At 36.3% G+C, this 26,450-nt stretch overlaps 1 protein-coding gene across 3 annotated transcripts in view; it reads left to right on the forward strand.

Annotated features, from left to right (window-relative positions):
- Nucleotides 1-26,450, forward strand: part of RGS12 (regulator of G protein signaling 12) — an 85,776-nt gene extending 59,326 nt beyond the window's left edge. For 2 of the 3 annotated variants that reach the window (XM_030946821.1, XM_030946823.1), the window contains 10 exons: nucleotides 1,109-1,262; nucleotides 2,471-2,547; nucleotides 4,230-4,430; nucleotides 5,247-5,320; nucleotides 7,530-7,656; nucleotides 8,597-8,693; nucleotides 10,185-10,249; nucleotides 10,772-10,925; nucleotides 13,516-14,133; nucleotides 25,806-26,450. In XM_030946821.1, the coding sequence (XP_030802681.1) occupies nucleotides 1,109-1,262; nucleotides 2,471-2,547; nucleotides 4,230-4,430; nucleotides 5,247-5,320; nucleotides 7,530-7,656; nucleotides 8,597-8,693; nucleotides 10,185-10,249; nucleotides 10,772-10,925; nucleotides 13,516-14,133; nucleotides 25,806-26,167 (1,929 nt within the window). In that variant the 3' untranslated portion in view covers nucleotides 26,168-26,450. Of the gene's footprint in view, nucleotides 1-1,108; nucleotides 1,263-2,470; nucleotides 2,548-4,229; nucleotides 4,431-5,246; nucleotides 5,321-7,529; nucleotides 7,657-8,596; nucleotides 8,694-10,184; nucleotides 10,250-10,771; nucleotides 10,926-12,004; nucleotides 14,271-25,805 lie in introns of those variants that run through there. The other variant, XM_030946822.1, reaches the window with a different exon arrangement.

Here is a 26,450-nt window from a genome sequence, read left to right on the forward strand (position 1 = left end):
TATGTACTCAGGAATATACTTATTTTTTATCCTTGCCATTGAATCAGGTTTCTAGATATTGAATTGCTGAATATAATTTTAACTCTTCATTATTATTTAACTACATGTGTACAAATAAAAAGTAAGGGTTATTTTGTTAATACACCCGTTCAGAAGCTTATTTTGGTTGAAAATGGGAATTAAGATGTGATAATTTAACCTTTGCTGAGAGGAGACATTATATCAGAAGTTTTGGAGAAGGCTTAACCTAAACTAACTCATTTTGGCAGAGGGTAGTTTTTAATTTCTTAGCTCCTACTAAACTAAGATAATTCTGTGTTAAATAAGTACAGTTGCTTAAAAATTAGACCAGTAGTCTTACTGACTGATCCCTTGACATTATTTAGGGTTTATTTTTTCTTCTTGTAGATAATACCACCATGGCATTACATAACTGTATGGGTAAATTATAACTTCTCATTTTTCATGTCAATCACTACAGATTACCCCATCTGCCATTATGTATTCTTATGACTAGGAACCTTTAAAAAGTAGCATTTCAAGGAGTATTCTAATAATCTAACAAGAATACTAGCTTGTTAAAAGCAAGTTTAGTTTAATATCAAACATTCCTGACATTTGTATTCTTCAGCTCTAATAAATACTTGATTATACTTGTAAATGTTAAACAGTACTTTGTCATTGTCTTTGAAAGCTGTTCATGTTCAAGTCTAGCCTAGGAAAAATACCAAAGTGAAATTCAGTGTTTTAAAAGCAAGGCAAATGGCCTTTCCACATTAACTTAGGCATTACTGGTGAGCTGGGGACAGTTCTTTCATATTTGCTGGAGCTCTCGATGGCTCATTTCCAGCTACTGTTTTGTACTCCCTACCAAGCAGCACATTTCCATCACTGTATTTCTTTCTGTTGCCACTGGTGAGGTTTTTTTGGGGTTTTTTTTGATTGCTGCTGAGAGGGATGCTGGCACAGACACCTGTGCGTGGGGTAAAGAAGGCAGCTAACCTGGCCATCACACTCTTGCTTTAGGAAGAAGTGTGGGAAGGTTTGTTTCAGACAATATACTCACACCTGTGATCCAACCAGTGATTTAATTGTGTTTTGGTGATAGCTAAGTGGTAAGTCAAAGTCAGGAAGATCTTTAAATGAAGAGTCAGGAGAGGAGGACACTGAGAAGAAAAAGAGGGGAACATTCTTCTCATGGTCAAGAAGTAAGAGTTTGGGAAAATCACAGAAGAGAAGAGAAAATGGTGATTATCCAAACGGTGAGTATCACATTCTGCTTTGTTTCAAGGTTGTTTCAGCAATAGATATGACTAATCTCACCATGATTAGCTGCTATCTAAGTGCATTCTTAGTGACAGAGGAAAAGAACTGTCAAGTCAGAAGGCCAGAGTGTGGCTGGTATTGCTGCAGTTTTGTGGAAGATGTACAAGTAAATAGATAAAAATATGACAATATTTAACTGACTTCTACAAGACTTTTTTTTAACGTTTTGGAACATTCTGCCTTTCTGTGTACTGGTAATTGCATTTTCAAACTGAGAGCTGCTATTTTTATAGAAAGATAATTTCAAATCTTTACAGAAAAGTCCAGGAGCAGTACAGCAAATAGTGCTGTAGTTACAGCTATTTAAAAATTCCTCCATCTGCGTTATCCTACTTTTCTTTCTTTTATCAGTAACACACAGGTATGTTCACTTTTGAACAGTCACCATCTGTTTTCACCTTCCCTGACTAAAATGAAAAAGGAGAGTCAGAGGTGTGAAAGCCCTTGAAACCTGCTGTTTTGTTACTTAATTGTGTTTGAGAGTTTAAGGAAGAGTTCCCTTATGAAAGCACCTGTATGTGGCCTCTAGTGAAGAGGAAAGTTTTGCAGTAAATTATTCTGTTGAGTTAAAAATGATGAAAAAATTCTAGCAAAGCACCAAATTTGGTCCATATTTGATAATGTAATTTTTGCTTCTGGTAAATGCCCAGACATACAAGATCATATGGATAATTTGGGTTTTCTTAGTATATTCATACGTGAAAAGACAACAGAGGCATTTGCTGTGATCATGGACGTTTCCTTCTGAAAGTGACTAGTAATTGTCTTAGATTTTAGTGTTCTAACACCATACTTGCACTTTAAAAAATATTTATCTCCCTTAAGAACATCTGAAGAGGTAGAATAATTTTTAAGATGAAATATTGGAATCTTGTTAATAAACTAATATTTTAATATTTTTTCTTTTTTTAAATATAAAAACAAGTGGGTTTATTTAGGGGTTACATAACCAAGAAGCACTTGACCAAAAGTTGCTTTGGTTTCCATGCTTCTGTGCACAGTATGAAGATTTGGTGGTTTCTTTCCTTTTAATGAAAAAAGAAAAATTTGTGACCTAACAAGCTAATATTTGAAATAGTTGTCTGTATGAGCACAAATAGTGAAATAGGCCTCTTTACTGATTGCTGATTCTTTGCACAAACAGATTCTTTTCAGTCCAATGGATTGTCCTACAGACGGGAATCACAAGGCTCCATGTCATCCACTGCCAGCCTCGACCTGGTAATGGCTGCATCTTGCTCATGGGCCACTGGGGGAGCAGATGAAACAGTGAATTACTGATTTTCTGAGTGGTGTGATGCAGCTTGTTTGATGTAATGCCTTGGGAAAGGGTTTTCAAGTGATGCAGCTGCAGCACAAGATGTAATATTAGTCAATTTCAGAGTGTTGGAAATGCAAGAGAGGTTGTGTTCTTATATTACTTCTTATGCTGTCCTTGGATATGCTTTGAATCTTGTCTGTCTTAACATCAGGCACCAGTGAACTACAGAATAAAGTTTCCCTTTTAAAGACTATAGCTCTTTAAAATCAGTTTGTTCTACCTGCAAGGATGAGAATCTGTTTTAAACAACCACAAGTTAAAGCTTTTCCTCTTCTTGGCCAATGCAAGTTGTATTAGGTTGATTTTTCTTGTGCCAGTATCAGTCATGCTTCTTCTCTGTTTCCTTTAAAGTGTGTTTTTGTCATTATGACTTAATTTGGTCCTAAAATCCTGAGAAGTTTGTTGTGAACGCTTTGTCATGCTAAGAAATTAACAAGTGAAGACACTGTGATTTCTAACCATCAAGTTCTGCCTTCACAGTGTAAAACTAATGAGGTCCAAAATTAAAACAGTATTAATAAAACATAGATGTAGTACTTTATTTATCTATGTTGATATGCAGGAAGATGCTAAAAAAAGGAAATTTTAGGTTTTTTGTGCTGTTGATGTCCCTCTGATAGTGTAGATTCTGTGTAATTAACCATTAACTAATAACTGTGTAATTTTATCTATGCTAAAAATATTGATCAGGGAAACAAGCATGGTGAAGTCGTGTTTATTTCTGTTGCAGAAAAGTCTTGTCTTAAAAAATAGAAAATGCAAAGGCTCCCTAAAGCAACAACCCCTCATTTCTCTCTCACTCCCACTTGATTTAAGTCAGAAAGTTACTGTGATTTGAATGAGAAGCACCAAGTTAAAGAAAAGAGAAAAAGCATGATGAGTACCCTAAAAGGCTGTCAAAACCAGTATTTTTTAGTGTCCTTTTAAATTATAAGTGAGTTTTTTGTTAAATTTTCAAAAATACTTCTGATATTTAGTGGTAGTGTTACTATTTTACTGTTACTTTAGAATAAAGGTTAGTGCCTAGCCCGTAGCATTGTAGTTCTAATTCCCTTTAATGAATACAATTAATGGTCATGAAGCAAATAATTTAAAAATTTTAATTTCTCTGTGGTGTATTTGTGCATAGAATTCGTATTATGTTGAAAGAAGAGGAAATTTTGTGAGGAAAGATTGAGGAACCTGATGTTTAAAGGCATTCCTCCTCACTTAAATGTTGATTCATAGGGTGCCAATGGTAATTTTTACATCAGCAGGACATTATTGAGCACAGACATTTAACTATTTGGATGCTTAATGAGATTTAATTTACTTTTATAGTTTTTACTTACAAGTTCTTTAGTAAATCCTGTAACTGTTTTACACACTTGCTGTGTAAAACTTTATCTGTTCTTGAAATAAATTTAGATTCGTGATTTAGATTTATGATCTTTATCTAAATTTTTTCCCCCCAGGATTTAAATTTATCTAAAGCATGATAGAAACTATGGTTGTTGGCTTGGTTCAATCTGTGTGGGCTCTAAAAGTTTATACCCAGTCCTCATTTTCCCATTGGGCACTGACCTTTCTTTTTCCTTTCAAGTCTGAAACCTCAAGATTGCCTGCATTTGTGCCAGATAAAGACAAATCCCCCAAGTACTGCTGTGTGAACCTTCCGGATGGCTCATCCAGCAAAATGGCTGTGAAGTCAGGGTTCTCCATCAAGGAGGTGCTCTCTGGGGTCTGTGAGAAACATGGCATCAACATAGCTGCAGTGGACCTGTTCCTAGTTGGAGGTGATAAGGTACTGCGTACTCCTGGGCTTTTTTGGAAGCATTTTCCTCCCCGTTTTACAAATAAGGAATTCTGTCCTCTCCATACTGACACATATCTCCTGGTTCTGCCCATAGCTTTACATTGGCAGTGCTGGTTAATTGAAGGAGAATTTAATTACCCACAAAGAAAACAAATGTCTGGTAGTAGATGCTGCTGCGTTAAAGCCCAAAACCACAGTGACATTCAGTTGATCAAAGATGAATGAGATTCATTAATGCTAGAAATGAGGTACAGGTTTTAATATTGAGGAAAATTTCCAAGACAGCAGTCTGTGGGGATGATGCAGTGTGTGTGTGATGGCTCTTAGTCCAACAGAAATATTCTCCAATTCAAAGAGAAGCTGTGGACATGAAGTATTTATTCTCTTAAATTCATGCTTTTGATCTGTGTAGATGATTACAATGACAAAAATCAATGAATGTTCATAGTTATGGGCTTTTTCTTTTAAAGCTTTTAAAGACTGCTAGCTGGCTGTATTTTCTAATGCATTATTCTGTGTTATTTATATAAGTTGAATAATCTAGGTTTGTTTTAAAAACTAAGTTCCTGAATACCTGCTGACTCCAGTGGAAATTGAATTTTGGTCATTGTTTCACACCTAGCTAAAAGAAAAAACACACTTTATTCATGTTCCATATTGTAAAGAGCATTCACTAGAATGAGTGCAGCCTATATTAATAATAGTCTGAGTTACCTTAAAAAAACTTAACAACACAGCTGCTCTTTTTTACATAGTTTAAAATTAATTTGCTCTCTGTTCTTTTATCCCTGATGTGTTCTGCAGCCCCTGGTGTTGCACCAGGACAGCAGCATCCTGGAGTCTCGGGACCTGCGCTTGGAAAAACGCACTTTATTTAGGTAAGAGTCAAAAATAAAGCCTTCCTCTGGCCTTTCCCTCCCTGTTTCCCATTTTGCTTTTTGTAAGTGCAGTAAAGGAGATGTTGCCAGTTCCCTGTGCAGTGAAACAGGAGGCTCTGCAGCTGCAGGAGGGGGCTTTCTGGATTGCTCTTAGGATACCACTGGGATTTTGATGCCAGTGTTCCAGTTTAGGGACATTTAAATATTATTGTGATGTCAAAATGCTCAAGCTGAGACCTCTGAAAGCTTTGGACAGATCTTTAGTCCAGAGGGACCTTCCACATCATAAAGACATGTTTAGTAGGTTGGAGTAGCACAAGAAAGATAGAGAAATTGAACTGTGAGTCTCCTAGCCTTAAAATTAAATGGATATATTTATTGATGACATGTTGCCATTCAGTTATATCTGTATATATATGCCCACCTGGAAAATTACTGTAAGACTAATTGTATAAATAGAATTCCTCTGATGAACCCTGAATCTTAAACAAGTCTACTAAATTATTAAGTATAGATATAATATAATGCAGTACATGATATATTTAGTTTTATGTAATATATTTGGTAGCGTGTATTTTTTTCAAAATAACATTTGTAATTTTTTCCAAAATTAATCCAAACTAATGCTATGAAAACTCCTGAAATATTTATTTCAGGAAAAAGTATTGAAGTAAAATATAATACATTACTGACCTGGACTTTTGAAGTGAATGAAGTTTAGTTGGTGAGGCATTCCTTATTTTGGCTCTGTATTACTTTTCCTTAGGAAGCTGGGCTAGTTTCTATTTAAAGGTACTTCAGGTTAATAAATACTGCACAGCATATTCAACTTTTAGATTGAGATTGAGCAGTCTTTTATTAGGTGTGAGCTTGTTGAGTCTCCAAGTTAAAAAGGAACTTTAAGTAGGCAGTACCATATGTTATTTGTGTGTTAATTAAAATGTAGAAATGTTCTACATTATTCCATTCTCTGGGCAGATACTATGTAAGCAAATCTAGTCAAATATTTGGAACATTTTCAGACAAAGGAAAAATACTGTGTGGGTATACTTAGTTACCTCAGTGTTTGCCACTTTTGTATCAATTACCAGCTAATGATTAAAATGGATCATTTCAATTTAGTAACTGTTGAATTCAAAGAAAATATGAAACACAAAGTTTCAGTTATTCTGGCTTCTTGTGGAAAAGTCAACATGATTTAACATCTTGTGTTTAATTTTTGTGAGGTAAAACGTGAGTTTCATATTTAATTGTGACTGAAAAAATTACTGATAATAATAATATCTGATGATGATGTACATTTCTTCTGATTGTTTTGTTAGTCATAAGCTTGTCCTTGATTTCATACTATAGTACCATTGCAATCAAATGAGGCTTGTGGAGGATTCAGGGCATAGATGAAGAGCATTTAAAAAAAAAAGCCAAAACCAAACCAAACCTAGACACAGCTCTGTGCAGGGAAATAGATGCTAATGAAAGTTGTTTGGATTTAATTTTGTAAAAAAAAAAGTATTTAATTATTCTTTTACTGTTTTAATAATGCAAAATTATAAAATAGGCTCTGAAAAGAGCTGTCTTTAGCCTGTAAATTCTAAGTTAATTAGTTTTTCAGCTTTGGTATATAAGTTTCTCTTATACCAATATTTCATCATATGGTGGCACCAATCCTAAAGAAGTAGCATCATCTGGAATTCCACTGTGTTTGTTAGTCTGTTTAAAAATTAAAATACTTGTCCAAATCCATTTTGTGTAATTGCATAACAAGTTGTGAGTCTGTCTTGTGGAACTGAGAAGAAATATTTTTCTTGCATCCAAGTCTATAGTTGAGGCATGGAGTCACTTTGAAAGGACTCCTGGACCAAACTGGTCAGAGAAATCTCCCTGTAAATATGGAAGTGCTGTGGAATGCTTTTCCTGGATCTGAAATAGACTGGCTCAGGCCTTCACTCAGCTCTGGCAAGTGAAACAGTACAATTTTTATTTGTGTTAAATAGAAGTAATAATAAATTAAATATAATAATAAAGAAATAAAAAAAATAATAATAGATTCTTTGTCACTTCAGTTTAGCATACATTCATGCTACTGCAGTTCCAGCTAGCTACTAGCTGTAAATTGGTACAACTTTGCTGTAGATTGGATTTGACATACTTCTGTTCACTTTATTTACTGGAATATTTCACACTTGCTGTTACAATTGCTGTGTTTCAGGCTGGATCTTGTTCCTATCAACCGGTCAGTTGGTCTGAAGGCAAAACCCACCAAACCAGTAACAGAGGTTCTAAGGCCTGTTGTTGCAAAATATGGTTTAAATCTTAATGAACTTGTGGCAAGACTAGTAAGTATTCTTTGATGTAATTCAAGCAGCAATATTTTCTGTCTGGAGAAAATCATATGATAGTCCCTGGAATGATTCCTCTCCTGAGGATTAGGCATTTAAATATCTACAGCTACATTTTGAGATAAAATGCATTGTAATTATAACCATTATGCTTAGTAGTAGTTACCTCAAATATTTAGTCTACATCTGTTTTATATTCTCTTCAGGATAAACCCAACATCCAAAATAAGCAAGCCTGAACTTTGCTTCTTCCAGAGCTCAACTCCCATTATTAGCCAGGGAAAGTTGGTTGGATTAAAGCTTTTTTTCCATTGTCCTGGGAATTGTGAAAGTTGCCACAAATCCCCTTGCAGAAATATTTTGTTAAAGCAGACTGATTTAACTTCTCTACTACTGAACTCTTGGCTAGCATGTTCTCCTTTCTATTGTGCTGGAATACCTAGCAATGCAGAGTTAATTTTGTGGTATTTCTAGTATATATGCTGTCTTAGCTGAACCAGTCCAAGTTTTTAAGATAACTGAAAAGCATGTTTGTATAAAGGTAACTTCATTTATTGAAATTACAAAATTAATGAAATACAATCAATTTAGAATAAAAAATAATCTAAAGTGTCCTCTGAAAAACATGACTTGCTAAGCATACACACTAATGGTGCTAGAGTATTTAAGCACACTTACAAATTGGATGATTTTATTTTCTCCCTGTATCTTTTTTTCCTAAATACCATTCTTCTCACAGAATAGGGTTACACTCATTGAAATCAAGGTAGTTTTACACCTCTGGAATAAACATTTTTAGAATGTTAGAAGGATAGATTGAATCTACTCTGAAGCATAAAAATGCTTTGCTTGTTTTCTTTCAAAAACGTCAGACTGCATAAATTTGTTCTGAAAACAGCTTTTTCTCTATTACATACAAACTGTGATCCGACTTTAGAGTGGTGAGCAGGAACCCCTTGATCTTGGTGTCCCTATATCTAATCTGGATGGCCAGCGGGTTGTTCTAGATGAAAAAGAGCCATCAAAGGGTAGAGGTAAGTTTGTAGAGAAGCTTTTTTTTGTGGTTCCAAATCAGTTTTACAAACCCTGACTATGGTTAGTTTTTCCTGTTGCTGTGAAGGTGAGGTAAATGTGATTAAATTTATATCTATCACATATAGCATATAGTCTTTTTAACTAAAAAGCAGTGCAGTTTCTGAAGATTGAAGATTAATTTTATCTGTGATAGCAGGTACTTTTGCTGTAAGAAATTTTGCAGTAATAATATTTGAATTTTTTGTTTGCACTGAGCCACAGATCCACACACAAACTTAGGAACATAGCACCCAGTAATAAAAATGAGAATCAAGTGCCAAATATCTTCTGTGCATTTGGCAATTATTCAGTAAGGAACATTCTGTGTAAGGAAAGCAGATGCAGTTTGTACAGCAGCTGCATATGCTGCTATCATAATATCCTTCATAAGCATGAGAAAGTACCAGAGCCTACTTCTGCAGTTTCAAGTGATGATTTTTGAAAATAACACCAAAAAGGATAAAAACTCATGACCCTAGGCAACATAATTGGAAAAATAAAAATTTACTGGCTAAACAGTTGACAATCTCTTGGCACAATTAACACTCTAGATTAATGTAAGCAGCCTTATGAGTAAAGATTTGGTTTCATTAGGAGGCCTTTTTAGAGATATTGAACACTTATTTTCAAAAACTGAATTAGATATGGTTAAATTAAATAGACTTAGAGCAGAGATCCTCTTTGAGGAAGAACTGGGATTATAAAGATGGAGGTATTTATTGAGGAGAATCAGATTTGTCATTTTCCTAACCAACAGAACCAATTGTTATTTTAAAAAACAGTTTCAGTCTAAATACTTTCACACATAATTAGTTGAAGGATTACAAGTAAAGCCTAAATCCAGTGTGCTGCCAGCATCTATAAAAGCCTAAATCATAGAGGATCATTCTGGCAGTGGTTCTGTGGCAATGTACCAGTGAAAGAGGGCTATGATTCTGTGTTACTAAATTTGCTGTAGGCAGTTTTAATTTGATGGAGGCTTTTGGTTACTTAGAAGATGGCAAGGGGGATACAGCAGCGTCTATAAAATAATTGATGCGTGAAACAGGATGGAAAAGATTTAACATGGCCTTTCAATGGTCTTTTCTGTTGATTTTCTTTTTCTTTTTTTAAATTATAATGTTGCAAATTGCAAGCAGGATCATCAGATTTTACCATTATTTGATCTAAAGCAACTGAAAATTTAGTACGTAAGTGAAACTACAGAATCTTTTAACTTTAAAAATAGTGCCATTGTGAGGAAAATCTGAAGATGGGAGGCAGATTCTGCTAGGTTTTTACTGAAAAGTATCAGGGTTATCAATTGTGCTCACTCTTTATTTTCTGAGTACTCATTTTAGTGATTTTAAAGCAAAAATCTGTTGTGTCCATCCTTGTCCCTTAAGTCTTGCTTCTCTAGGGAATTATAAATCGGTAGTTACAGAAGATATATTTATGTTCAATGTTTACAGAGAAACAAAGAGGAGTATTAGTAAAACAGACTGCAACTGTATCTTCAAGAAGTCAAGGATCTACTGTAAGTCTTCTGCAACGATTTTTCTCCATTAGATCATCTTCTGTTTCCTTCTAGAATTCTGTATCAAAGGCTGCATTCACACATGATTTTGAATCGGCCAAATTCTGTAACTAGATTGAATATAGCTGTTATCTGTCTGATAGTTTTCCAGGGTCAACAGCATTTATTTGTGAAGAGCTTTGTCTTCATGATGAATCAGTTAACTCTTTCACTGTGTTGTGTTTGTTGTTTTGTGTCTCATTGGCTTATCTATGTTTGAAAACAATTGAGCTACTCTGTAGTTCAAAGGCCATTTCTGTCATGTGAATTCTTCAGAGTAAACAATATTATATTTATTTCTATATTTTTTGGGAACTGCTATGGCAAATGTTCTTTGCCATAATCAAGACTAAACTAAAGCATTCGTTGTGGTGTTAGAGAAATGTGTTTCCAAAATAACTTTCCTCATTCCTTTAGGCCATATTATGTATACAATGATAGAGCCTGAATGTAAGTAGTACCTTAATTTTCCTTCTAATGCAGGGAGAGGGAAGAACTCTAGGAAAGTCTAATTCTATCAAAATGAAAGGCGAAAATGGAAAAAATGCTAGGGAAGTCCGGCTGTCAAAGAGAGAAGACTCTATTGCAAAGATTGGGAAAAAAAAAAGTCACAAAATAAATTTGGATGAAGCAGAGGGTATGTGAACTTTATAGCTTACATATTAACATAAGTAGTCTTAGAAAAAATTTTGTGTCTGTGTAGGTACCACGTGTTTAATACTGTGTTGTGAAAATCATAGTCATGACCATTATATTTTTGTTTGGTGTGTTTGAATTGTCAAGTTTTCATAAGTTGAAATTTTAAGAGTACCTAAACACTGATGTAGGTGTCCAGTGGGATTTTCAAAAGTGAGGAGTACCTAATTCCTGTAAAATAAAAGGGGATTAGTTGCTCCACTGCAGTTGAACATCCCATTTGATGGTTTGTAAGCTGTGTAGAAGCTTGGCTTTCTGTTCACCTCTAAATAAGTGTTTGACAGGCACTGCACAGTAGTGTAGACCCAAATGTACTCAGGTAAGAATTTTTGTAAGTTTTCTGCTGAACTCTGTAACAGCCAGGGCAGGGCAGTCAGATTGTGGAGGAGATGTGATGGGCAACAGAAAAATTTGCATTCAGCAAAAGGTGTTTAGAAGTAGAAATAAGCAAAGAGGTTATTGGTAATCTTGCATTTCTTGAGTCCTATTTTTACCTTTTTTACATCTTAATAGTTCTGGTGATATCATTGGAAAAAATCTCAGGAGAGAACTTGCTTTCTTATAGAAAGATGTCCATGGGCAAAAGAGAAATAAAAATTATGTAGCACTAGAAATTTTGGCATAACACCCTGTGCCCTAGGACGTGAACTGAAGTGATTACCTGTCTGTCAGCCCTACACGCTCCTCCCTACTTTTCCCATGTAGAAAAACAAACCTCAAAGGACATATTTGACCCACAGATTAAAATTTACTGCTGAAGTTACTCCATATGCATATCCAAAACCTGGTTATGCACATTTATACAGCAAATGAATGTTTACCTTTGAATGTTCATCTGTGAATAAATATCCACTGACTAGAACTGAAAAAAAAATGCTATGGCTAAAACTTCTACTGCAAAATATGTTTTTTTCATATAAGTGTTATTACAAAATATTAGTGCATTTTAAATTATTTTCTGTTGCTTACTCTTTTGTTAACTTGTTTTCCACGTTTTAATACTTTCATTTTTTTTCCTAGGACTGAGTAAAACATTAACATAATTTGAAAACTTCAGAATTCGAGGCTTTCACATTTTATTTTGAGTTTTGTGATATTTGTCAAAGTTTGGAAAATGCATACCAAATGTTGTAGACTGTTTTTTAATGCAAAAACAAACAACTGTTCTATGAACTTTGAAATTTCAGAAACATTTTTGTATGACACATCTTAGAAATGTTGCATGTTTTAATATGCCTACTGCCATTTTGCAAAACTTTGGCAATAAGAAGCATTTTGAAGCTTCCATCTTGGCTACATTCAGATTTTACAGCATTTGAAAAAGCATGTTAAAAAGTCATTTTTATGAATACATTGCAAAGCCTGCCAAGTATGAGTAGAGGATTTAGGAATAAGGTCATACAAGTGCAAGTGTACGACTCCATATTATGCTAAGTTAAAACTGATACTAATGTTCTGTTGCTTTATTCCTTAATGGCTTTTGCTTCAAACAGTGTTTATAAGCTGGGTTGGATCTGTTGATTTTATTTAAGCTGTTGGAGATGGCCTTTTTAAGCATCTTTTAATATTCTGTAGTTAAAGTGCTTTCTTCTTGAAAAATTAGGACATGCAGAGACCCTATATTAAGAATTACATATTTTTATATGTCTATGTTTTGTACCAAAGAGTTTGTTTATTGTTGCAATGCTTCTTTTTTGAGGAGTGGTATAATTCTTGGCTTACAATTGATAAGTTTCTTGTTGCCAAGTTTTGAAACTTTTTAGAACAGTGTTGATCTGTTATGAGTATTATTTATAGAAACATATTAAACCATTGGATATCATTAGGGACATGATCAGAAAATCACTTCTAATTGTGTTAAAGCCTGTTTAAAAAGCTGCCCCATCGCTTTTGGTAATGGCTCCTTGGATGGTTACTGACTATCTGTAAGGTACTGATTCATTGCAGCACCAAGTAAAATGGGGTTACTTACATCATCATCTGATCATTCCCTGTGATGATAACATCCTGGTTTAAAACTACACCATGAATTGAATTGAAACTGTGATAAAATATAATTACTCTGAGAGAAAGTCAATATAACGAGGAAGTTTGCAACATTCTGAATCTTTGAATGTTCAAATGGCATGCTATTTTTGAGTTAAGATGGGTAAAACCCATCCAGAATATAAAAACGTGCACCCATTGTCTGTAAGACTAGAGCCTTGTTTTGTATAAAGAATTAAAAAATCCTGCATGTGTGTACAGATTTATTAACTGCGTAAAATTGAAGATGTGTCCAAGGCTCAGTGAATTGCAGCTGTTCTAAACTGCAAAACTCTTACAATAGCAATGCTGATGGTCTTAATTATAGTGATGCTAGTGAACATTGCTGCAATTGAAAAAGTTCCTAATTAACATGGGATCTTATTTCAAGGCAGCATTGAAAGAATTGAAGATCTTCATGGAAAATAAATGTGCTGAAAATGTACATTTTAATAGCATTGCACTTTCTGACAAAAACTTGTCAATTTTGGGTTTTTCCCCAATAGAATTTTTTGAACTCATATCCAAAGCACAAAGTAACAGAGCAGATGACCAACGTGGACTGCTAAGGAAAGAAGACCTTATTCTTCCTGACTTTCTTCGTTTACCACCCACTGGACCAGAACCATCCTCATCTACACCCGCAGGTCCTAGAGTCCTCAGCAAGCGAGTTTCAAAAAGTGATGGCAGTGATGGATGTACTTCACCCAGTGGAAAACAGGAGTCCCTGCAAAACTCTAATGAAAATTCAGTAAAGAAAGTGGGTTACTCAGAAAACAAACATAAGTCTGCTTTGGCAGCGCTCCACAGCCAGAAGACTTTCAGTGTTCCTTTCAGCCCTCCGTTGTCTCCGATTCCGCACGCCCAGGAGAACAACGCTGCGGTGTGGAAAAGGCAGTCCAGAGAGCTGCAGGCTGAAGGCATTCAGATGGTAGATGATGAGAATGTGGCAGACTTGACTCTTGTGGCTGAAGGAGATATTAGCAGCCCTAACAGCACTTTGCTACCACCGCCACCACCAACACCACTGTCAGACATCAGTAAACTCACGGAAGCCAACTATCCGCCCCCAACTCCTTTTGGAGGTAATCAGGAAAAATCTGGATTTCAAAGATCCAATTCAGGTATTTCTAGATTTTAATAGTCTTTCCTTTTGTGTAAAACTACTTTTCCTTGGCACTGTTAATCAGTATTTGGCACCCATTAAAACAGCAAAGAAAATTCTCTCTGCACCTTATTTTTTTTTTTTTAACCAAAAAAAGTAGGAAAAAAGATTTTAATTGCCTTAGTCTGTTCTAACTGTAATACTTCTGGTTGCCTTTAACAAAGTACTTTTGTTTGGATTTGGCATGTAACCATAAATGGCCACATGCAGACAAACCTTTGAAATACATCCGCATGCTATAATTATCTCATTCACCCTCAGAGTACAAAACAGGATATCAGCATTTTGAGCTGCATAGCACTGTTGTGTTCCAGATTTTCTGATCCATTTCTCATAATGAGATACATGATTAGGGTTTGGAAGTTTAAGTACTTTAACAAAACCCCTAATTATTGAAAATTGCAGTATTGTTTATGATTAAAATTTTAAATGGATAAGCCTCAGCTTAGGATATATTTCACTAATACGTTTGATATTTGTGACAAAAAATAAAAATGTTATTTTTTTTAACCCATACTTTGCTACACAGAGAAATAGATTGCATCTATCCCACGTTCTCCCAGAATATTCACATATCAAATAGCTTTCTAATAGATAATTTTAAAGAAAATATGTAACTTTTTTAGGATGTAAGTTTCATGGTCTAGCAATATCACAGAGCAATATTAGCCCAAGGCTGAAGTATGGAATTTCTTTATACACATGGACTCTACTAATAATTGCTATTACCAGAAACAGGATTTTGAAGACAATGGGTGTCGTGACATTGACATTTACAGTCATTGTACTGTGCATTCTAATGTAAAATATAAGAAGAGGTATCTGTGTGCTACATTTATTTTTGATGTTTCACAAACATATGGTGCCATATTTGTATGATCACATTTCTTTGTGATGTGGGAATATACATTTTAATTATTTATCTTTTTACACAGAGTATTTGATACTGTTCTTTATCTGTATGGTTGATGAATTGTAAATACTTCTTTGGTTGTTGGATGCTATTAAATGGCAATGCAAATTATTTCATCCTCTTGGCATTTTAAAAGCCAATTCCTTTATTAGTAGTATCTGAGAAATGTTCTATTAGCGCTACCACTTAATTTCTGAAACTGAGTATTAGACGGACTTGTAACCAGTGCCTATGAATAACAGAACCACAAAATGTACTTCAGACATATTGATGTATATATGCATAGATTTGTGTTGGTGTCTTTCTGATAATATGTCGAGTGTACAACATAGGTATCAATTTGCATATTTTTTAGTGAGAACTGTTAAAAAAAAACCATTTGCACTTAAAAAAAACTTCATGAATTTACAATATTTTAATGCATGCCATAAGTTTCTGTGTAACCACTGAGCTGTAGCTTTCCCTTTTCCCACTTTCTACTTTTTACTTTGTAGAAATCTTTGTGTAGTTTTCACATGTATTTTGTATCCTTGTTCTCTCAGGAGTAATAAATTCTAGCTCTAGTTACGCAAACTGGTTTTAAGCTTTCATTTTATTCATTATTTTAAAAATTCTTTCAGTCCTGGATTAAGAATTCTGATTGAAATTACCTTCTTATGACAAACAGATAAACAGATATGAACTAGCAATTACCATGAGACAGAGCTGACAAACATTACATTTATTAATAATTTAGACATCCAAGGGCAAATGCTGTCTTGAGATGCTGATGGGTCACATGTGAAATCCATAGCATTGGCATGTGCTCCAGAAGGCAGATAAGACAGGAGATTTCTTTGGAATTAGTCATAACAGGAACTCCTGAAAGGAGAATTTCTTCTGTCTTTGGGTTCTTGGGCTAAAATTTATATTCATTACTTTCCTTCTTGTTTTAAACTAAAGCAACTCTTCCCTGGTCTTTAAGAAGTGAGCTGGAGATCTCGGCTCGTTTGATGTGGAGTAACCAAAGTAACCACCTCTTTATTTGGTAGACTTGGGTGAGAAATAAGGGGTTGGTTGGGTGCTGGAGACCACACTACTCTTTTCACTCTTTGAGATGGGTCCTACATAACAGCACTGTGAAGCCTAATTAAAAAAGAATAATTTGGCAGAGAGGCGTGTCGTGCTGTTAACTAGGTCTCATTGTGTTCTGGGGAATGAAAATCCAGTTTTTCCAAAAGTCACTGTGTTCTCACATATTTGTGGGCCTCCAAGAAAGAAAATAAAGCAGTTGAAAGTCCTGTAGCAGTTCCCCTTCTAAAATTATTCAGACTTTTTCACAACAAAAAAGTAATACCTTCCATATTTAATTTAATTTTTTAAAAATGGATTTTAATTAGCATGAATTTCAACTAGTGTTCTATACTTTCAGTGGTGATTGTGCCTTATTATTTTGTCATAGTCACCCATGAGTAAGTAATCAAACTAATTTTGCAAAACTGAAAATCTAAATTTCTTTTAGCTTTCTGACAAACCAGATTTTTTTTAGGAATAAAAAAATTTCTAAAAAATATATAAAACACCTTCCTTTTTTTGCTACAATCTTACTGCACATATTAGCTGTATTCTACACTCCTCTCACACACTACTATTTAATGGGAACTGTATTCTATAAAAGAGCAGTGATTTTATGGAAAAAATATGGGGTGAATCAAAACTTTTCTATTTTCATGATTGGAGTTTGCATGGAAAGGCTGTTTGATGATGTACATAATTGTAATAAAGACTTCTGGAAACTCTCTTCAGTCAAGAATTGAAATCTCAAAGGACTAAATCATTAATAATGGTTGCTTTTTTAAGTGCTTTAATGGTTGTTCATTCATAACCCCCATCAATGGAAATTGCATTTCTGATTGGTTTATTCAATTAAAATGTTGGGATATAAAGACAAATAATGACTACATAATTTGCAGAGGTCTCTAGTCTTGGTTCCAAATTGGCCTAAAGACAAATGATGTGTGTGCTTACCCTGCACATTTTGGGCTTATAAATGCTGGGAAGAGGACTGTGAGGAGTGAAGGGTCCCTCATGTTCTGCAAAGGGCAATTTGCTGCTGTAGCAAAGCCAGGCCAATGTCCATCCCTCTAATGGGTAACACTTGGGGTAGTTTTCACTTCATGATCTAGAAAGGAAAATATGAACAATGGAAGGCGGCAAAATAAGGTTTGCATCACTCTGGGCTATTGAGAACACATTTTCAAACTCAGTTCTTAGCTTTCTGAAATAAGTGAAATGGTTTTATACTGTATTAATACTTAGCTATGAAGTAAATAGCAAATCAGTTAGCAACATAAGAATCATTATTGATTCTAGTTGCGTTACTCATCAAGAGAAAATGTCTTTATTTTGAATAAGCCTGCTAGTTCTGGCAAATTTCCCACTTTAAAAATCAGAGGTTTCTGGAATCTGAAGACATTTTTTCATGTCTCTGCATATAATGGTGGTCCCATCTGTGGAAGAAATAATTATTGTGTGATGTGATTGGCTTGAAGTGATGCATTCATTTTTGAAAGTGTTAAAATGCCGATTTTATCTCCTTGGCTTTTGTTTTGTTTTGTTTTTTTTTAAATTGCCTGGTATAGTCTGGGTACTTTGATTGTTGTCCAGTTTTTCCCAAGAGGCTGGGCACATGTGTTACCCATGGGGAAAGGCAGCCTCCCAAACCTGTAGTCTCCTCAAAGCTGTGAGTATTAAGCCACAGGCCTTGCACTGGATTGTTTATTCGGCAATATTCCACTGGTCTGAGTTGTTCATGATGGTTTTGCCTCTGCTACAAAGTAGGTGGGCATTTTGTCATGGTAGCAACTGGGCTGTTTCAGTAAACACCATTTCAACCTGAGATAGGACAATTTGCAGCAATCCAGATTGAAGTGCACAGACTGTAGATTTGAGTCCAACAAATTGAACTTCCTTCTCTTAAAAAAATCCCTGTTGTTTTTGGGGCTTTTTTTTCACCTAGGGTGAGAATTTTTCTCAAAATGACACTAGAGTTACGGTCAGTGGAATTGTCTACCAAATACAAAGGTTTTTTTTTTAAGGAGATGTATGGACTGCATCCAGCAGTGCAATTGAAAAGTTTATTGAAAACTACCTTTTAGCATATGATGTCAGTGGTTAATATAGAGAGCCAGCTAGGGGAAATAAAAGCATGGTGAACTCTCTGTAATTATGCTTCAGTAGAATGTCTGTGGGAGTTAAAGAATTAATTTAGACAGTCTAAAGTTATATAGCTTTTTTTTAAGAAACCGCTTTTTTTTCTGAAGTAGATTTGTACCCTCAAAATAAACTTGCTTACTTTCTTATTGGAAAGAAATCTTTCAGAAATGGAATAATTAGTACCAGCGCTAGGATGTTTTTGTTGTGAAAGATAAATTATGCAGAAATAAAATGCAGGATAGTCTCTCAGAGTCTGGTATAGGCTATTGTTCCCAAAGGCCAAAAAAAAAAATCCCCAACTGATCTTTTTTTTATTATTCAGAAAAATGATGCAGTACCCCACAGCTGAAGAATAGAGATCAAATAATTAGAGCAGAGATCAGTGGTATTTCTGTGACTTTTGCTTTTTTGGCTACTAAATTTTTCAATTCTAATGGTAATGAATTCCAAGTGGAAAAAAGTTTGTGGTAGTTAAGGAGATTAAGAGGACATTAGGAGCAATCACATATCTATCTTCAAAATTTGAAAATAAACCTTTTTTTTGGTAATAAATGATACAATATTTTATCTAACTAATATTTTATATAATCTCTTAATTCATGAGGCGTATTTTAGAGACAGTGCAGTGGTGTTCCCTATGTAAATCAAGATAACCACATGAATGAAAACATAAATAAAAATTCAACAAAAGGAGGTGATTATGACATAAAAGATGTAAGAATAATGTAAATCATTATTTTTAACAAAGGCTGTTTTCATGCGGTAACTTATATCCTTTACTGGTTCCGTGTAAATATATAGAAGGTAATTGGATTCTGGATCAATATAAAGAAGTAACCATGAGAATCCAGAAATACTAAGGATGTGTTAAGCCTCTTTTAATCAGAGCATGATTAAATGGGAGAACACATGTAGTGCATTATTGTGGTCCACAACAAACAGGAGTAGGAGAGTTTAGAGTAGACAAATGGGAAGCAACGAAGACCTTGGGGGATGATTATTTGAAATGTAAACTTATTTTGATCAAGCAACAGGATAAACATTTTAGAAAGAATTGCAAATTTTATCACTGATTGGATGAAATGTTAGAAAAATGACAGCTGCCCTTTGTACCAAATGCACATGGGCTAAACCGAGATCTATTCAACCCATGGCAGCATTTGGATGATGAAATGAACTTTGCTGAATTGTTGGTGAAATGTAGCCGGTAGCCCAGTGAAACCACATTTTAGACTCTCATAATTGAAAAATAACCTAATGAATGGCAGATTAAATTAAAATAGATTCAAGTAATTCAATCCACTATCTCCCAACACAGGAGTCTGCAATAATTACATCTGCTGTTACTGACCACTGATGGAAAACCAAAATGAAGGTTAACAATAAATGCTGGAAGATCACACTGAGAGCTGAGTATGTGTAGGCTCCTGCAGAGTTGTTTTATCATATCTACTGCTTGGAAAGTAGTCAAAAATTGTTTCAGGTTTAGCAGTGGAGAAATGAAAAGTTTGAGCAAATTGGACGGTGTTATTGAGGGCACACGTCTGCCTGGATCAAAATTCAGAACTTTTAGTTCAATTTATTTGTGGAGTGCTCCTGGATTTTAAATGATGTTGTGTGCAGTTCCCTTCAGCTGCTATTGTAGCTGTGCACATGAAGAGTCCCTGCCTTCTGCAAACACAGGTTGCAGTGCTCCCTCTTTTGCATCTCTATGCCACTGGTGAGCTCCCTCTTCCATGTGATATTCCAAATTTGTGTTTCTGGATAATGTTTGGTGCTTTCTTCTTGTGAATGCTTTGGAGATGAGTGCAATGAAAGGATTTCCATCTGCCCATTTCTAAACTTAATGCTGCAAATGTACTCACAAAATAGCCAGGAAAAAAGTAGATAAACTGGTAATGTAGAATATTGCTGCTTTGTAGCACAACCCATTTCCTGGCTCGATGCCTTCATTTTACTGAGTCAGATTTCAAGGCACTGAGCATATGCTGCAGTTGCTGTTTCATCATGCAAGTGAAATTCAGCATATAAAGTCAAATTCCCTTTGAAAAGATTTAGCATAAACTGTAGGTAGGAATCTTTTATTAAGTCTGCTTTCTCCTTGGTGCTGTATCAATTAAGAGATAAAAAGAAGGAAACTGCCAAAGAAAATTTAACCTCTGGTATTCTAAAACTTTGATGTAAAGTATCCTTTTCCCTTCAGAAGCATAAATCACTACAAACTTTTTAAAAAAGAAAAAAGATTCCTGCAGTAGTAACAGTATGTCAGCCAGTGTGGAAGTCATTCATCCACCACTTAAAAGAATCCATGTGTGGGAGGGCTAATATGTACAAGTAGCATTTCCTAACAGTTTAGGACAGAAAGGGATAAGTGTCTTTCTGAGAGTGAAACTGCCAGATTACGTCCATGTTGAGGAGAAATTATTTATATTGATTTATTTCCAGGACCCTGAAACAGAAGTGACTATCTATTCACCCACTGCAGAAGTGGCCATCAAAGGGCTCCTTTTTTCAGTGTCATGTAAGAAAATGCTCTCTCAGGCAGTGTGGTCCCACCTTGGCACAGGCTCCATGGAGTCAGAGGCTGGAGCAGTGTCTGCCCAGGCTCCTGTGTCACAGCACACCCAGAGCCTTGCTGCCTGGGAGGCTGATTACATCTGGGGATGGAACATGTCTGTAAACCACCAGTCCCAGGAACTGCCCCTGAAAACTTCAGGCTTCTTTTCACGAGTTATATTCTAAGTTTTATGAAATACTTCAAACAGATTTTTATCTGCTGTAAGTCAGTACAAAATCATTAATCTGGAGCTCATTCCCTTTAACTGAGATCAGATCCTCTCTGACATTAGAAGTCAAATGCCTGGGATCAATGGTATGAAAATCGGCAGGATATTCTTGTTATCTTTCAGTAGAACTTAGAGCCATCTAAATAGTTAATGATTTTGACAAGAGCAGTAGGATTTTAGCAAAGGTAGAATGATGAGTGACATGAAAGAGATTTTATTAAAAATCATAATTAAATTTAGCACATTGAAAATAAATTAATTTCTTGATTATGGTATAGAAACAATATAATTGCAAGGTGTTGTGAGCGGGGCTTTAAATCTCCAAGCATCTGCATTAGACTTAGGGTTATATGATCCTCTCATCTACATTTGGCTGTTAATGCTCCTCCTGAAATTTCCAGGTTTTTTGTGACCTCATCTCTGTGTGGAATTTGGCCACATGCTCCCTTATTCCTAAAATACCTGGAAGACAATGTCTTGTGATCTTTTGCTTAGATCTTAAAGTTTGAGGATTATTTAATACAGAAGAAGAAGATTTCCCTTTGTCTTTCTCTATAAAGATAGTTCTCCATAATGATAATATAAAATTTAGAGTCCTTGAGAATAATACACAAAATCCAAATATCACAAAAAGAGAAATATTGGTAACAAAAATGAGGCGATCAGCCAAAACAGTGCCTGATTATAGTCACCTTTGGAAAAATGCAGGTGGGTGCAGTTAAGCCTTCTAAGCAGTCATTTGGCTGTGGGTCTGTAACACAGCAGATCTCTGGTTTAAGGACAAAAGATGACCTACATCTTCCCATCTTTAAACCAGCTGGAACATTTCAACGGGATCAGATGCACAAGAAAATTTCCCAAGAGCTGTGTGGAATGCTTAGCAAGGGAGGAGATTACCAATAGGTGTGAATGTGGAATTCCAGCCTGGAAATTCACCTATGTGACTGCTGCCATAAGCAGTGTCTTCCTTTCTCTACTGTAGTTAGGTAGGACATCTGAGAGATTAGATCTGGGGAAATGTAATCACATTCCTGACATGCTTCATACATGGCAAAGCATCTGCAGAGTTCTCCATGGAGGTATTCATCACTTCAGTCAAGAACATGTGAAGAGAAATTTTCCCTGTGAAGGCCCTCTGCACCTTAGATGGTGCCCTGCCCAGCTGAGTGTCTTCTGGCATCTGTTACTCCAAAAGAAAACATGAGAAGGAGACCAGTGTAAGAGTGTTACAAATTTCATTAAAACCTCAGTACAAAGCTCCACTAAGTCCATGCCAGTCTTGAGTCTACTTAAAAACTTGTGTTATACATTTATACACAAGCTGGTTTGGCAAATCTCACATACTATTTGAGTTAAACAGCCTTGCTCCATAAAAGCTTTTTCTTAAAAAAATGAAGAAAAATTTACATTGAAATATTTTTTCTGTGTAGTGCTACTCTTGAAATCATCTTCCTATTTGTTGAAGATGAGCTAAGGTATTTTCTACTCAGACAGGAAAAGTGAAATCATCTTCACAGTATCCTCCCTTAGTAATTCCACATTCTTTTGAACTGGTATTTTAGACAAGATGTTCTCTTTTACTGCCCTACCTCTAGTAGTAATTTATTTGATGCTGCAGAGAGATTGCTCCTAAAAAGGGCATTAATAGAAAAATATGTCTATAATGTGGATGTGTTCTTGTTCAGATGAGCTTATGTCTTGTGAAGCCTGAGAGCAAACATTGACCTTATTTCTGCTGTGTTCCTGCTGGGCAGCTTGCACACCCAGTTGCTTTGTGTGCTGACTCAGTGACACCATAATTCCAAGACTTAATGGCATTTCTTATATTTAACTGTAGAAGGGCTTAGCACCCAAATAAATTCAGCAATACTTGCACCTTCCATAGTGTTCCTCAGCAGCAGTTTCCAGCTCTTTCATCTCTTGTGCCCTGCTAATGCAGGCTGTGTCTTTTGACTGTGGAAACTGTTTCAACCTAGTCCAAGTCAACAGATGTGAGACCTTCCGCCCCAGTCAAAGATGTTCCTTTGCATGGCATTTCATAGGAGGATGTATTCTGAGTGCTAGGACAGCTGGGTGACTCATGCTCTGTCAATGCCTTGTATTTGTGGTAATTTGTCATTAGTAGGCATTTCAGCAATTTGTAGCCCTTTTAAAGCAACTTGAAAGGAGAGTCACAGGTATTCCTCAAAGGGTGTAGAATAGCAGATTAAAGAGATCAAGAGAACAATTCAGTACACTCATGTTAAGATAAACGTTCCAGAGCAGAAGAATAGCATTGTGCAGCCCAGCCAGGCAGGCAGCAGTTAAAATTAAGGCAATGTTCAGTTTCAGTAGGGAGATTTAAACACAAAGTCTAATACAGTCCCATTAAATGTTAGCTGCAATTTAGTAGGTTGAAGTCATGCTGGGCTAGCAGGGCTGGGAGCTTTCTGCCTCTCTGCTCAGCTGATTTGTTTGGAGTTTGATCTAATTCCTCTGAAAACACAGCAAGCATTACCGATGCAAAATACCCACATTATTTATGTGGGGCTTCACTGTAGCTAAAACACTAAGCATTGCACTACTGAGGATTTTAACTTATTTTTCTTAAATAGAAAGCTTTAAGCCTCAAGAAGACCCTGGAGTGATTTGATTGAAAGTGTGTGAAAGTGCTTTTTTTGTCTTTTTCATTTGCATTTCCTCCATTCCCCATATCAAAAAGTTCTTGATTACGGTGATTATACATGGAAATTTATTTTCCTTGCATAAAACTGTACCAATCACTTAATGGAATAAACACAAATCAAATATTTGAAAGACAGCTATGGGATTTAACCACACCAGTCTCATGGGATTTGTGTGGCTAAACATGCTGGTCCGGCACTTGGATGTACTGTGGCACAAAATGTTGAGAATGTCAGATAAGATAGTATCTTTTAAAAGATCGATAAGAAGATATATGGAAAAAGGGAATTAAATATGAAATTGGAGTCCCTACTCAGGCCTGCTTTTGTGCCTTGAAAGTTTCTCTTTTTTTTCTTGGCTCTCAGTTTGATCTAATGAAAGGAGTTCTCTGTCTCTGAAAATGTTGCCCCTCTTTATATCATTATGGGGAGAACCTCAGTTCCAGAAACCATGTTGCTAACTGTGGTGTGAATCCTGAAATCAACTCCTCATCCTTCCCTTCTTGCTGCTGTTGGCACAGGCAAATCAGCTTCTGTACATTTCCTTTGAGAAGCTCCTTGTACTTTGTAGGGTTACACCTAACACAAAACTGGCTTTTGGGAGCTCAAGGGTTTGAACTACAGCTGTCTTGGGACAAGTGATGACTTTGTGTGAACAGGCCTGAATCCTGGCAACTGTGATTTTTGATGTAAGTCAGGTGTTTCTTGAGTGTTTAAAGCCCTCAGACCTCAGAGGCTTCTTCCTTCAGAAGGACCTCAATGGGCTGGAGAGATGGGCAGAGAGGAACCTTCAGAAGTTCAGCAAGGGCAAATGCAGGGTGCTGCTCCTGGGGAGGAACAAGCCCATGGAACAGCCCAGGCTGGGGGCTGACCTGCTGGAGGGCAGCTCTGCAGAGAAGGGCCTGGGGGGCCTGGTGGACACAAGGTGTCCGTGGGCCAGCAGTGTGTCCTTGTGGCTGAGAAGGCCAATGGAGTCCTGGAGTGAGTCAGGAGGAGCAGTGCCAGCAGGTAAGGGGAAGGGATCCTGCCCCTCTGCACAGCCCTGGTGGGACACATCTGGAGTGCTGGGTCCAGTTCTGGGCTCTTCAGGACAAGGAACTCCTAGAGCAGGTCCAGCAAAGAACCACTAAGTTGGTCAAAGGTCTGGAGGATCTCTCTTAGGAGGAAAAAATCAGGGAGCTGAGCCTGTTCAGCTTTGAGAAGAAACACCTGAGAGGAGAACTCAGCAATGTTTGTAAATATCTGCAGGGATGGTGACAGAGGATGGAGTCAGGCTCTGCTCAATGGTGCTGAGCTACAGAACATGAGGAAATGGGCAGAAATTGATGCACAGGAAGTTCCACCTGGATATGAGGAAAAACTTCACAGTTCTGAGCACTGGAACAGACTGCACAGAGGGGGTGTGGGGTCTCCCTCACTGGAAATACTCCAGAACCATCTGGGCACAATCCTGGGCCATGTGCTCTGGGATGACTCTGCTTCAGCAGGCAGGTGGGACCAGATGCCCCACTGGGTTCCTTCCAACCTGAACTGTCCTGTGATTCTGCAAAGTTGTTTCTTTTATTCTTGTCCTATGGCCCATAACTGCTCTGTTGCAGTTCAGGACAGTGACCAGCTTCAAATAATCCCTTACTAGTCTGCTAGAGAATTAAGCCCTAGCCAAGTAAAAATACCATCTCAGCAGGGTCTTGAAGACCAGTTCAACTGAAGGAACATCTCCCATACTGCCCCAGTGGAAGGTCTATATTCTCCTCCACCTTTGGGTTTGCTGCTGTGAGAATTTTTTTATTCTAGAGGTGTACAAAATTATACTAAGTAGTTATTTTTAATATTTTTATCTTTTTAAAAACTCTGAAAAGTGCTACATTATGGCAGATACATATTAGTAGTTCACATTTATCTTTGAGATCCAGTGTTTAGTTAAATTTCCATCAGTAAGTCTCTTTGGTGGATAAACATCCCAGCTGAGTACCCTTGGGGCCTCAGAGAAGGCTGCAATATTGAAAACTGCTAAAACCAGAAGATACATAATTCTCTTGCTTTCTGTTTTTTTTGTTTTTAATTCTTCTGTTAGGTGCAAACAGAAAGAAAAACGATTCACAAGGGACTTCAGGAAACTCCTATGAGCAGACCTCTCACAAAGCCAAGGCCAGCAGAAGCTTTAATCCTCCTGGTGTGAGAGGGAACCCTGGAATGGAGCTCCCTGTGAACAGGATAATTGATGTGGATGGGGTCAAACTGGAGGACTCTGGGACACGTTCCTGTGATGATTCTGAAGGGAACCTCAGCTTTGAAGGTTACATCTCTGAACTGAGATCTTGCCAAGGGAGGATGAGGACTGGAGTTTACAGGACGTCAGACCTTCCCTCTCTGATAGCTGTAAAGAGTGAGAAGAATAAGGCCATTGAGAATCAGTACAAAGCTACTTTTGTCTAAATCTCTGCTTTTAATTAAATTTTCCAGTATTTTGCTTGGCATCAGCAACAATGGAGATATGTATTAGAGACATGTTTCTGCAAGATGTAAGTGGTTTTCAATATCCACTTGCCTTCAAAGAGCTGGCTAGAGATCATCACTTCTGATATGAGTTGGAAGTCCTAGAATGAAAAAATAGTATTCCAATGAAAGTATTGAGCTATTTGGTTTTGCTTTTTTTCCATTTCTGTATTATTTTCCCTGGGATGATTTCATTGAACAGTGCAATTAAAATAATGATTTC

This window comes from Camarhynchus parvulus, chromosome 4 (assembly GCF_901933205.1).
Source record: "Camarhynchus parvulus chromosome 4, STF_HiC, whole genome shotgun sequence".
In the NCBI taxonomy this organism is placed as follows: domain Eukaryota; kingdom Metazoa; phylum Chordata; class Aves; order Passeriformes; family Thraupidae; genus Camarhynchus; species Camarhynchus parvulus.